Genomic DNA, 13,104 nt, shown 5'->3' with positions numbered 1-13,104 from the left:
TACAAACCCACTCCTTTGCAGTCACTAGCATCCTGATAACTATAACTCCATCCATCACATCACTCAAGTCAAAAATGTTGTCATATTCTTGCCTCATCTTTCCTTCACATTTCATGCTGAATCCCTTAGCAATGCCCATTGGCTCTATCTTCAACATACTTCCAAAACTGACCACTTCTCACCAACTCTCAGCAACCTCACATCCTCTGTGAATTGTTGTCCCGGACCTGGTCTTCAGGTTTCCGTTCTTACACCGCTTTGGTCTATTCTCCACCTGACAGCCAGAGTGAGCCTTAGGAACATGTCAAATCATGTTACAACTCTGTTCAGAACATGTCCCCCATGTCACTTAGAGTAAAACAGAAAGCCTACAAAACTCTACACTATCTGGCACCTATTATTGTCGGATAACATTGACCCCCTTTCTGTTCCTCAGACACACCCTTGCCTCAAGAGGGTGTGTCTTTACACTCACTGTTTTCTCTACCTAGATTTAGAGAACGTCTTCCCCAGATCTCTGCATGGCTCTCTCCTTCACCTTCTTCAGATCACCTCTCTGCTCAAACGCTATCTAAAAAGTCTTCCCTGACCATCTTCCAATATTCCCCGTCCCTCTAGCCTTTTTTATTTTTCTAATAGCACTTACTGTCATCTGACATACTGTATATTTTTCTTGTTTGCTTATTACCCGTATTTCATTTGAGTAAAACATCTGCAAAAGCAAAAGTCTGTTGTCTTCTTTTGCTAACTGCTGTGTCCCAGTGCCAAGAACTGTGTCTGGAACACAGAAGGGCCTAAATAAATATTTACTGAATCAATGTGGTACAAATTCCTTTTTTATTATTTTGTTATTTCCATTCTCTCACTCTGTTTTGACGGTTCTCAGGATCTTTCAAAATAAGTTTCCCAGGCAGATAATACTAAATTTTAATTGAAACCTCTCCAGTTATGCACTATATTCTTTTTTTTTAATCCTCACCCAAGAACATTCTTTCACTGTTTTAGAGAGAGAGAGAGGAGAAGGGGAAGAAAGAGAGACATCAATGTGGGAGAGAAGCATCAACTGGTTGCCTCCCATTCACGCCCAGACTGGGGAAGGAACCTGCAACCTAGGTATGTGTCCTGACCAGCAATTGAACTTGCAACCCCTCAGTTATGGGTCAATGCTCCAATCAAGTGAGCCACACTGGCCAGTTCTTGCACTATATTCTTGTATTATTCAGGATCTTAGTGGGAAACAGAGGGCATGCTCAAAAAGGTTTAATGGAAATGAATTTAGAGAAGGGACCATTCACAGAAGTGAGGACAGGTTTTGTTGTAGGCAGCTACTGCACATGACTAACATAGAAACACACCTCAGGCTCTCTCCTTCCTGACAAAGTGTTCATTAAATATACTGCCTGAAATTCTGCCCACTCAGAAGACTTCCCTTCACCACTGGCTTTTAGGGCCATGCCTCAATGCAAGCAACTATCTACTTCTGACTGATGCCAGCATATGTTAGCGGCCCATCTGAAAATCAAGACCATGATTTTCTCCCTCTGTTAACTGTATAAAACTTCTCCACAAAGTCGTAAGTATGATCAAAAGAAGAAGAAAACAATACAAGTAAGAATCTGAGCCCTGGCTGGTGTAGCTCGGTGGATTGAGCTTGGGCTGCGAACCAGGCATCGCAGATTCGATTCCCAGTCAGGGCACATGCCTAGGTTGCAGGCCATGGCCCCCAGCAACTGCACATTGATATCTCTCTCTCTCTCTCTCTCTCTCTCTCTCTCTCTCTCTCTCTCTCTCTCTCTCTCTCTCTCTTTCTCTCCTTTCCCTCTCTAAAAATAAAAATAAAATAAAATCTTTAAAAAAAAAAAGAATCTGAACCACTGGTTCATGCTTTTACTCATACCTTCTGAAACTCCAAAGGCCTGCCTCATGTGCGCAATGCCCATTTAATAACAGAATGCTCCTCTGCACATCCAGCTATATGATTTGCTATAGATAACACCCTTAGCTGCATTGTCACTGGGTGATCACTAGTCTGAGTTTTAGACCAGGGCCCCATGGCAAAATCAGGAGCTGTTTTTCAAGCAGGAAATAATTAGAAGAACAGCTGTGGCCTTACTCCAACACCCTAAGGGACTTTGCTATAATTCTCCTATTAGGACTCCTACAGCAAGCACCCTTCTCTGCCACAAACAATCTGAAGTTCACTGGACTTATAATGCATAAGGTTCAAGCAGCAGGGCAACTTTTCCTAGAGCCTAGACCTGATCAAAACAATCAGCTTTATGCCATATCCAGTGAGTATTTTGCAGCAATAAACCTAAATACGGTATATGTTGCTTCCAAAATCCCTGTGCCTCCTTCTCCATAGTGAAGATGCAACATGCCCCCTGCCCCCCACTGTTCTTCAGCTCCTTCCTACCTCTAGTAGCCTAGACATTTTACCCATGTGGCAGGATCCTCAATTTTTGTAGGATTTCTTTCTCTCCCTCTGGCATACATGGGTCTGTCTGAGGCATTTAGGGTTCTTGCTATTTCATGCACCAGTAAGCATAATGTCCTCAGTGTAAAGGACCAGTTTGATATTCTGTGGGATATCAAGATTATGTTATGATACTCAGAGCAGGAAAGTTGCCACATCCCTGAGGTAAAACAGTGAAGGTGTACTGCTGTCATTCCAGCTGAGAAGGAACTGATATTGGTGGTCTTGAATTGATGGTATAGGAAGAAGGCACATGCTAGGTTGGTTGTTGTGCACTGTAACAAGGGCTGCAGCATCTTTTAAGTCTTTGAAGGTGCTCTAATCCCTGCAACTTCTCTCACAATGCAGCACTGCTTTAAATTTAGTATCATAGGCAGGAGTGTGGTGGGGCAAGCACTGTTCAAAGGACTTCCACCTGGCCTTTCCTACCATAATTTCCCTCACCCAATGGTCAAGGAACCAGTGTGGAGATGTTGTTAATTATGAGATACACCCATTCCCACATGCACTCTGAAACTAGAGAAATAACCACTGGATAGGTCTTACAGACTCACTTTGAGATGGATCTGGACCAAGATCTTTCTATCACTCGACTACCATGAACCCTCCTTCTGATTGGTAGACCACAATGGGGTTTAGGGTCCCCAAGACTATTATTTATCACAATGCAGTATCCAACAATCCTCCCCCCAAATTCCCTGTTCCCCATTCATAGTCACCCTGGCAAGTGGCTACAGATGTCTCTGGGGAAGGCCTAGACCACTGATTCTCAAAGTTAAGCACATGTCATAATTACTAGGAAGGAAGATTTCCAGGCCAATACCAGAGTTTCTGATTCAGCAGAGTTTGAGCAGAGCCCAGGGATTTGTATTTCTGGCAAGTTCCCAGGTGATGTTAATGTAGCCGATCCAGGGACCACAATTTGAGAACCACTGACTAAGAGAAAGATTGATACAATCTGCCTGTGAAAGAAACTCAGACTTCCCACCATACTCCCCTACCTGATTAAGGCCTTCAGGTCTGGGGAACTGACTTAAGGAAATGGGTAAAAGCTTATCAGTCCCCGATAGAATTTGAATAAAGTTTCTCCCCACCAGACATAGAAATGTTCCACTTATGCACGTCAGGTAGCACATCAGTAAACTGTCTGTCTACTTTATTCCTACGAATGCTGCAATCAATTAGCTACCACCAGAGATCCCTGTGAGCAAAGCATGTTGATTACCACTTGTCCCTGTAGCTTATATAGTAATTTCATTCACCTTAGTGCTCATGGTTAGGTGCCAACATCTGGTCTCTGCCACTCAAGGATTCCATATTCCTCTTGAAATAAGATTGTCCAGTCCCATCTCCCACCCTCATGTTCCACCTACTAAAGAAGCCACTATAGAGCTTTTCAAAGAAGTTAATGTTCCCCTCAGCAATGATGTTCTTATTGTCTTGGAGAAGGAAGCATCTTTCTGGGCCCTTAGGAGGTGTCCAAGTAGTGGTTACACAGAATAGGTGTATGCCAACATTTCCATGTCTCTAACCCTTGTTCTTCATCTAATGCAGCATCAGCATCACTTAGAAGTTTGCTAGAAATGTAACAACTTAGGCTTTACCCCAGACCTGCGAATCAGACTCTACAGTTTATCAAGACTCCAGAATGAATCATCTGCACCTCAAAGTTTAAGGAGCACTGTTCCACAGTATGTATGTCAGTGAGGTCCTAGCATCTCAGCCTCATTGATCATATTGGGTCCAGGCTTCTGGTAACCAATCCAACAGACTATGAACACCACTCCCAGGTGCTCAGCTAATACAATAATACACAAATCCTGGGTAAAGGCACCCATATCAATACCTGTGTAAATGTGTCCTCACAGGTCCCCAGGATTATCCCAATACAGTTGGCAACTTCCTGCAGCTTCTCAGTGTATGTGCTGTTGTGCTTGGAGCGCACCTCACACGCTCCTGTCTAGGCTGGGTTAGAATCGAACCCTCACTGTGGCTGTGGCGACTCTGAGGAGGAGTCAGGGTGAGTCCTGAAGAGAAAATGCATGCCCTTGGCCAGGGACTTATTAAAAACATGTTTAATGCAACGGAAGTCTGTGACCTTCATAGTTTACAGAGGAAAAGAGAAGGGGGGCATTCTGCCAACAAAGAAGATTCAAAGGGGTTTGAGAGTCCAAATTCCCAGCTTTGTTCATAAATGCCCAAATGTCCCCATACTAACTGTCAGAGTCCTACTCCTTCCCAGCAGTACCCTTATTCTAGTACAAGGGATATGGTGGGATTGGGTATTTATCTGGTGCTGCAACTCCACAGCATCATACAATAAGGTCATGGGCTTGATCCTTAGCCATATTTGCCATGTGGTTTTAACCACATCTTTCTCGTGTGTAATTTTGCTAGCACAGTCAGAAACAGGCTGCCCACCCAACAATATATGTAATCACCACATGTGGCCACAGCAATTAAGTGTGTCAGGTGTTTTATCTCCTAATGTCTTTCCCTCCACCAACATTCTGCCCTAGACTATCACTGGCAATAGTCCAACTGATTATGATGCTTCTCATGCTCCAGATTATTGCTGCCCTCTTTCCCTCTGCAAGAAAATGATCTGTGTACTTGTCAAATACGTGAGCAAACCGATGCTAAGATCCCACTTTGGGGAATGTATTTGCTGGGATCTCTTCTGGTACCTTTACTATGTCTGTCAGGATCGTAGCTGAAGACATATGGCACACTCAAACTAGTTTAACCAGAAAGATTTTAATAACGGGACTACTTAAGAGGTGGGGTCAAGGATTAAGGAACCAACAGGGAACGGTGAAACACTCAGGGTTTAACAAGAGTGGCAAACTGTTACCATACCAAGACCTGAAGGAGGAAGAGGAAGGAACAGTGTTTCAGGAGCCGTAGAGACAAGCCAGTGGAGAGGAGGCAGCCCGAAAGGATCTGTAACGGCCACTCAGTGTGGTTCTCAAACTGCAGCAGGTACCCCAGTCCCTGGAGGCTGTGTTAAAATACAGATCACTCCAGTAGGTCTGGAATAGGACCTGAGAATTTGCATTTCTCACAAGTCCCCAGGTGATGCTGCTGCTGTCCAAAGGCCACTCTTTTGAGAACAACTGCCAGAGAGCAATTAATTCCCTTGAAGAATTGCAGCAAGGTGAAGGATTTGAGGGATTCATACTCCAACCTTTCTCTCCTACCACCCACTGATATCCCACTGCTGCCTCCTGTGGGCCAGATACAAAGAGAGGCCAGAGGGCAAGGGATCCTGAGCAAGGCTGTCTGTAAAGACCAGTCTTCCAGAGAGCAGAGCAGGGCAGAGAAGAGTAGAGAATGGGTGGGGTGGGACACCAGAGAAAAATCAGAACCACCATAAGAAGAATAGATAAGATCGATGGAAAGATGGCTAGATGAGTTAATTGACACATATTTTAATGAAAGGATAGCATAATAATAATGGTTAATATTAACACTTAATGAATATTTATTATGTGCCAGCCTAAACTAATGCCTTTACTGAGATTACCTCATTTAATCCTAAGAAGTAGGTCTATTACCATTCCTACTTTACAGATAAGAATACTAAGATACAGAAACTGAAGTATTCACACACGATCGTGCAGTTAACTTAACAAGTGGTAGGACCTGAATCCCAGCCTAGGCATGCTATCCGTGGAGCCTTACTCCTCCGCACCGATCTATGGTCGATGGACAGATGGCAAATAGGCAGGATGGGACAGTGGTAGAGCGTAAATTTTACGACAAAAGACACCTGGATTCAAGGCACTTGCTTGCTGTGTGACCTCGTACTCTGAGCCTCATTTTTCTTATGTTTAAAACAGAGATAGTAATATGATGATAATAAAAATGACTTTATAATTTTCTTGGGAAAGTTAAGCAAGATAATAGTGGCAAAGTCCTTGATACAGAGCCTAGAACATAGTATAACAAACACAAATGCTATTACTACTAGTATTATCATTAATGAATGGAAAAAAAGATAAGTTAAAAACTTATGAGGGACTCACCACCCCATCTAAAAGAGGGTCCAGAGCTTAGGTGGGGTGGTTGAATGCATGCCCCACATATTAATCTCTCTTTTGAGGCTTTCTCTTCTGGCCTATCTCTAGTCTTTCTTGGAAGGATGGGAAATCACTTGTGCCCCTTCCACATCTGTCAATTCCTTGAAATTTGGAAATCTGTCTGAATATGAGCTGGCCAGCCTTTCTCCTTAGAAATCCCCTCTTGGTTCCCAGGATTGAGAGAAGGGGAAAGATGAAGAGGGCTGTTCCAGGCCAGAGCCCCCCAGATGTGCCTGATCCAGGTATTGGACATATGTAAATAGTACATAGAGAAAGGGGCAGAGCTCATCAAGCCAGGAAGCTGAACCTCAGAGGCCTGCGATGGGGGATGGGGGTGCTGGGCCTCCTTCCAAGGAACATTCCCTTTCCGCTCCACTTGTCTCAAGGGAGGGCCTGATTCCCAGACGATGATGGGCAGCCACTGTAATGATTTAGGGGGCTACCCCAGGCTCCATACTTGTTCTGGGGGCACCAGAGAGCCTTCTTTTCCACCTGCGCCAGAAGGAAGAACCACAGAGAACAGAGTGAGGATGAGGGATAAACCTAAGAAGGGGGCACAACTCCTCATTTTGACCCCCCCCAATTCTGACCACCACCCCTGAAGGACAGCCCTGTGGTTGATAATGCAAATGCCACCAATGAGATGATAGCACAGGCCCTCTCAAAGGATCTAGCAGCACAAGGTTCCCTGCTCTTGGCTAGAACGCAGACTGCTTAGGCTCTCAGAGCTGAAGCCAAGGGAAGCAGAAGAGTGGGAGGCTGCTTGAGGTGGGAAAAGGGAGGGCAGAGTCATGTTCCCAGAAAGAGGCAAGGGGAAAGGGGGAATCCAAACAAGGAGCAGGAAGGGGGATTTCTGAGCAGAAATAGTGAAAGTTCCTCCTGCTATAAATAGATGGTCAAGAGTCCACCCTTACGCAGACATCCACACTCACATTCCCAGACCCCATATACCCTACAAAAAAGCTGTGACATTTCCACTATCAGCCAAGCCACTCCCAGCCTCACACAGCCTGCTGCACAGCTCACAGGCACTCACACACACACACTCTCACGGTCAGTCAGCCTGCGTTCATCCTCCATGGCATCCCGTGCAGCCGCACTACTGGCCATCAGCCTGCTGATTCTGTGGACCTCCCATGGTAAGGCTGAGGGAAGGCTTGGGGGAGGGGGAGGGCGCGGAGAGAAAATGTCTAGATCTCAGCCTGCTTGGAACTGGACATGAGGGACACTGAGAGGTCTGCGCAGTTCAGTGAACCTGGGGGTACCCTGTGTCCTGTGGTACGCCAGTGAGCGTGAGTATATCTGAGCCCCTGAATTCCAATGCGTGTCTGTCTCTTGGTGTATCTCAGGGCCTATGGCTGCCCGTCTCTCTGCAGGTTCTATTTCTTCCTGCCACAGTTTCCCAGGCAGAAGAAACGAACAATATATATTTGCTTAAGGTGGGGAAAATAAGAGACACTGAGGCAGGGCTAATGGTCAAAATTTTTAACTATTCGTAAGTCCTCTAACCCAGCCTCCTGCTACCTTACACCCGCCTCTCCCCCATCAGTTCAATGCTGTGACCAGCATTAACTCTTTTAATTGAATTTATTGGGGTGGCATTGGTTCAGCAAACCATACAGGTTTCAAGTGTGCAACTGTATGAAATATAATCTGCACACTGTACCAGGTGCCCATCGCCCCAAGCAAAGTCTCTTTCTGACCCCATTTTCCATTCCTTTGCCCACCTCTGCCAATCCCCTCCCTTCTTTCCTTCTGGCTATCACCACACAGCATGGAGAGATCATCATGCTAAGTGAAATAAGCCATCCAGAAAAAGACAAATGCCATATGATCTCACTTACATGTGGAATCTAATGAACAAAATAAGCTGACAAACAACAACAGAAACAGAGGCATGGATGCAGGGAACAGGCTGACAGCTGTCAGAGGTAGGGGATTGGGGGCTGAATGAAAGAAGGTGAAGGGATTAAAAAGAAACATGTACATATCACACATAGCATTAACTCTTCATTTGTGGAAGAGAGGTTGGGGTGATGGGGCACCTGGAAGGCACTTGTGGGGCTCAAAACAGCAGTTGTTTAACAAACAGCTTAGAATTATCTCAATATATTTAGCAACCAGGAGGGCCATGTTGGTGCATACTGGCTAAGTATCAGGTTTGCTGCCTTCACACACACACACAGGTGTCCTGAATTCCAAATAGGGCTGTGACCTCCCCTCCTCAAGGTCTCTTTATTCTAACACTACCTTCTTTCACCTATTGCCTATCGGCCACCCCAGCTCAGAGTGGTGCCAACGATGCAGAAGACTGCTGCCTGTCTGTGAGCAAACGCCCTATCCCCGCGCACAGGGTGAGATCCTTTCGATTCGCCCTCCTCCAGCATGGCTGCCCAGTGCCCGCCATCGTGTGAGTTGTGGGGAGGAGTGCATCTAGCCTCGTCTCCCCAGTCTACCCCCACTTTCCTATCTCTCCTTGCCAAGCCCAACCTCTTCAAGGAGCCCCTGAAACAGGTTTACAGAGGTGACCCTCAGCCTCTGCCCCCACCCCTTACCGAGTGCCCACCAGGAAGCTGGGTTCCAGGGTTCCAACCTCTCTGACCTCTGACTCCAGGTTCACCACACTGAAAGGTTACCATCTCTGCGCACCGCCAGAGCTAATGTGGGTGCAGCGCCTCGTCTTGAAACTGGAGAGGAACGCTGCCAAGGCAAGCCTGCCCTCTCCAGCCCTGCCTTCTCCCTCTGAGCAACTGCCCAAGACCCCAGCCAGTGACCTTCTCTCTCCTCCCTCCTCCAGAGCATGCAAAGTTAGCCCATGGCAGCCCCCAAGAGAGCCCTGTGTCCGAGTGAAGGATGTGAATCACTGCCGCCCTGGAGAGCTGAGACCTAGGAGAGAGAACCAGACCGTCAGCTCCTATACAACAAGACCTGAGCAGGGCCTAAAGTGTCAATGTGAGTGTGAGTGTGTGTGTGAATGTGAGCAAGAGGGTGAACGAGAGTGTACATGTAGCAAGAGCACAGCTTCTCCATGCCCAGACTGCAATATTTCCAATAAAGCCCACTGGCACCCACAGATTTGTCTGTTTGCTGTCTCTTCAGGAGGACCGGGATGGGAAGGGGAAATGGAATGGCAGGGTCTGTTTTACACTCCGCAGCCTGAGCAAACTTCTCATCAACCTCCACCTAGCACCCTGTATTCTCAGGATAAGGTCTCACAATCAGGGCTTCCCCTCCTGTCTCCTCAAAACCCTGCCACACTGCATGGTTCAGCAGCACTCAACCTGTGTCAGTTTCCCGAACAGGCCAAACCCTCCATGCCTCCCAGTCTCTGCTCTCTAAGGCAGGTGTTCCAGCACACAGGTGTGTCAAGGATCAGGTGTCACTGGGGGAAGAGAGTTGCCAGGAACCAACTCTCATGGGTAAAGGAGAGACAGGGGGTCCAGCTCTACTGCCTGGGTGGGGAGTACCCATCTACCCACGCCATTCCCTCATCTGGAACACTCTTCTCTCTCTCCTGCTCACTTAGCTTACCTCTGGCTCTGGATGACTCTTCCCCCAGAAAGCATTTGCTGACCCCAGGCTGGGTTAGGTAGCCTCCCTCCCTCCTAACCTCTCAGGAACCCCTGTCCCTATCCCCTTACAGCACCCACCACACTGAGTTATAATGGCTAGTTTGTCAGCTTTCCTGGACAGGGGTCCTGTCTGTTTGGTTTCCACAGACTCCCTGGTGTCCAGACACTGACTGGCATAAGGTAGTCACTCAAACATTTCTCTAGAAAGTGAGTAACTATGTGAAGAAAGGATTGGCAGCCAGGGGTGAAGGCTCGTCTGTCCATATAGACTCTGACCTCCAGGCCAGCCCTTCTTTCTCACCCAGTCAGTCTGGGCCAGGTCCAGCACCATCTGGGACCACACTTCTCAGGACACTGACAGACAGACCTGGGGGTCAGAGGTCAGAGATGGGACAGGACCAAGAGGGTAGAAGAAGGAGCAGCCAGGGAAGCTAGAGCGATTCTGCCTGAAGGAAGCCCACCACACCTCTGAAGCCCACAACACTGAGACCGGGGCCTTCACGGGGAAAGAATATCAGCTCCAGGAGACTTTTAGAACAGCCCAGGGCAGCTCTGGAAGGAGTGAACCTCTTGCACTTAGAAAGTTCTCTGGGGAAACCGGCTGGCTACCCAGCTATGGCCTCCAAGGTCCAGCCGAGAGCAGCAAATCTGTGCCACTGGGGTTGAATGGCAGCCATATGACAGACTGGGCATCCTCACTTGGCAAGAGTAGCCAGCGCTATACCAGACATATTACATCTGGTAACAAAACCAGGCCTGTGCAGGTCTGGCAGCCTGGGAAGGGGAGAGATGGTTAGGGGGCTATGCCAGCCCCTCCTCACGGAGCTGAGGGCATAACAGCTTCTTCCTCCCTCTGCTCCCAGAAGCAGGTGTTTAAAACCTAAGATTTCCCAGGTCCTAGAGTTACACAGAGTGGGAGGGATGGGGATAGTTTGCAAGAACAACTGTAATGGCTGGGAGGTTTGGCTCTGTTGCGTGTGAGAAATTACCCATCCATTCATGCATCCATGCATCCATCCATCTAATGTCCCTGCATCCATTAGACTTACATTCATCATCATCCTACCCACCCATACATTCATGCATTAATCCATCCATCAAGTCAGCCAGTCATGGGATTCTAAAGGTCCCAGCTGTGCATACCATTTGATTCTGTGCCCTGAACCCCAGTAGGCAGAGGACAAACACAGGTGTGAGGGGGCACATTGCCTCAACTCCCTCTCAGTTCCCAGTGAAGACAAGTAGAGGCTGGCCTACCACAGAGGAAGACACAAACCATCCCTCTGGACACCCAGGGAAATACCAGCAGGGGACTGAGGATGGAAGCCATGAAGAAGGTGCTACCAGGACAAAGGTCCCTGGACACTACTTTCCTGCCACTGCCACTGCCACTGCCACTGTGTGTTACAGGAACAGGCCTTGAGCTCAGTGCACAGCTGCCAACCCCACAATCTCATTTCTGCCCCTCACTCTTAAACTCTAGGCAAGATCTTTCCTCACTACCTCCCAGGGCCTTAGTGCCTCCATCTGTCAGTTGGAGGGTAGCCTAATTTTTAAGAGTCCCTCCAAACAAAGATTTGACTCACAAATATTTGGGTGTCAGGCTAAACACAGGCTTCCCCAAAGTCACACATGTTAAGAAATGGAACACCCTCAGGGAAAAGAGGAGAAGCTGGGACTCAGGAAGAGAAAAAGTAATCCAAAAGCTAGTGAGACAAATGAAGAACTCTGAGGAATTCTGGGAGCAGACACCTAAGTCCCATAGAGAGCAGGTAGGCAGTCCTCCCCACCTTTTCTCCACCCACTGCCTTTCCTTCTGGGGTGCTCTCTCCCTCTTTTCCTCATCTCCAGCCACCAATCCCTCATGGGTACTGGGTTTTATCTCCTTATCTCCCTGTCCAAAACATGAGAGCCCAGCAATTTGGGACTTGGTCCTGATTCACTCAAACATTCTCAGCACTGAATCTTCATCTAATTAACATCTGCTCCAATTCACTATAATTCACTAAGTGTGACATCTCTATTTGTCCTGAGTTCTGGTGGACCAGAAGCCAACCTGCCTCCCTGACAATGAAGCTGCCAGTTCTCTGAGGGGTGGTGTCGACTCTTAGCTCCCCAGCTAGGGTATGAGGACCTTGCTGCCTGTCTATAGGTAGATACCTTCCTCCCTAGGGCACATGGCACCTGCTACAGATCTAAGGTCAGCAGCTGAGTGATACCTCCCTACCCAGAAGCCAGCATCTCCCTAAAGGGATCTGACATCCCTGCTCAGGGAGCTCCTAGTTTTGTAGGTGGACAATAGCTCCCTATCCTGTCCATTAATAGAGTTCCTAGCAGAAGAGATCGGGCCTGTCCATCTCAATTACCAACATTGCTCTGCACAGGAGGCAGCAAAGAGCAAGTTGCAGTACACATCTGATAAACAAAAGATGGAATTGAACATGGCTCTTTCCCAGACGCCCTCCACAACTCTTACCGGGAGAACATCCAGTTCTCAAGACAGGGGGGCCATCTCTGTTGCATGGGTGTTTGTCCACAGTCAGCCCCATGCAGTTTTGATCATAGTTTCATCATCTCATGTTCATTTTTTGGTAAGCCCCCACCCTTGTGCCTGCCTTTTCTGGCCTCTGGGAAACTGAGAAACAGCCAGAAAACTTTGGAAATGGTCTCACAAAGGGGCAGGACTCTCAAATAGGGAGTTTCCTTCAAGAGATCCTCTGTAAGAATAAGCAGGCACCTCTCTGGTCAGAGAAGGCCCCTAAGACTTTACCCACATGGGAGGACATGGCTCTGTATACCAGCTAATTCACCACTATTCTTAACAGGTACTGGGTACAGCTTTCAGTGCTCTCATCAGTCTCATGCTGCATCTGAGGAAACTGAGGTGTAGAGGTTTAGTAACTTGTCCAGTTTAGTAACTGGACATCTGGTAAAGTGGCAGAGCTGAGGGTCGTAACTGAGTCATTTGGCTGCA

General features: G+C 47.5%; 1 protein-coding gene across 1 annotated transcript; it reads left to right on the top strand.

Annotated features, from left to right (window-relative positions):
* Positions 1-7,111: 7,111 nt before the first annotated feature.
* On the top strand, positions 7,112-9,631 carry CCL19 (C-C motif chemokine ligand 19). Its single transcript, XM_045840740.1, has 4 exons — positions 7,112-7,697; positions 8,842-8,968; positions 9,173-9,266; positions 9,356-9,631. Exons 1-4 carry the CDS (start codon positions 7,451-7,453, stop codon positions 9,368-9,370), a joined length of 483 nt encoding a protein of 160 aa, XP_045696696.1. The 5' UTR covers positions 7,112-7,450; the 3' UTR covers positions 9,371-9,631.
* Positions 9,632-13,104: the final 3,473 nt, after the last annotated feature.

The sequence above is a fragment of the Phyllostomus hastatus genome, unplaced genomic scaffold, assembly GCF_019186645.2.
Source record: "Phyllostomus hastatus isolate PE091 unplaced genomic scaffold, TTU_PhHast_1.1 phas_contig_34, whole genome shotgun sequence".
NCBI classification, from domain to species: domain Eukaryota; kingdom Metazoa; phylum Chordata; class Mammalia; order Chiroptera; family Phyllostomidae; genus Phyllostomus; species Phyllostomus hastatus.
The sequence above is the reverse complement of the archived record's forward strand: the minus strand, read 5'-3'. Positions and strand labels throughout refer to the sequence as shown.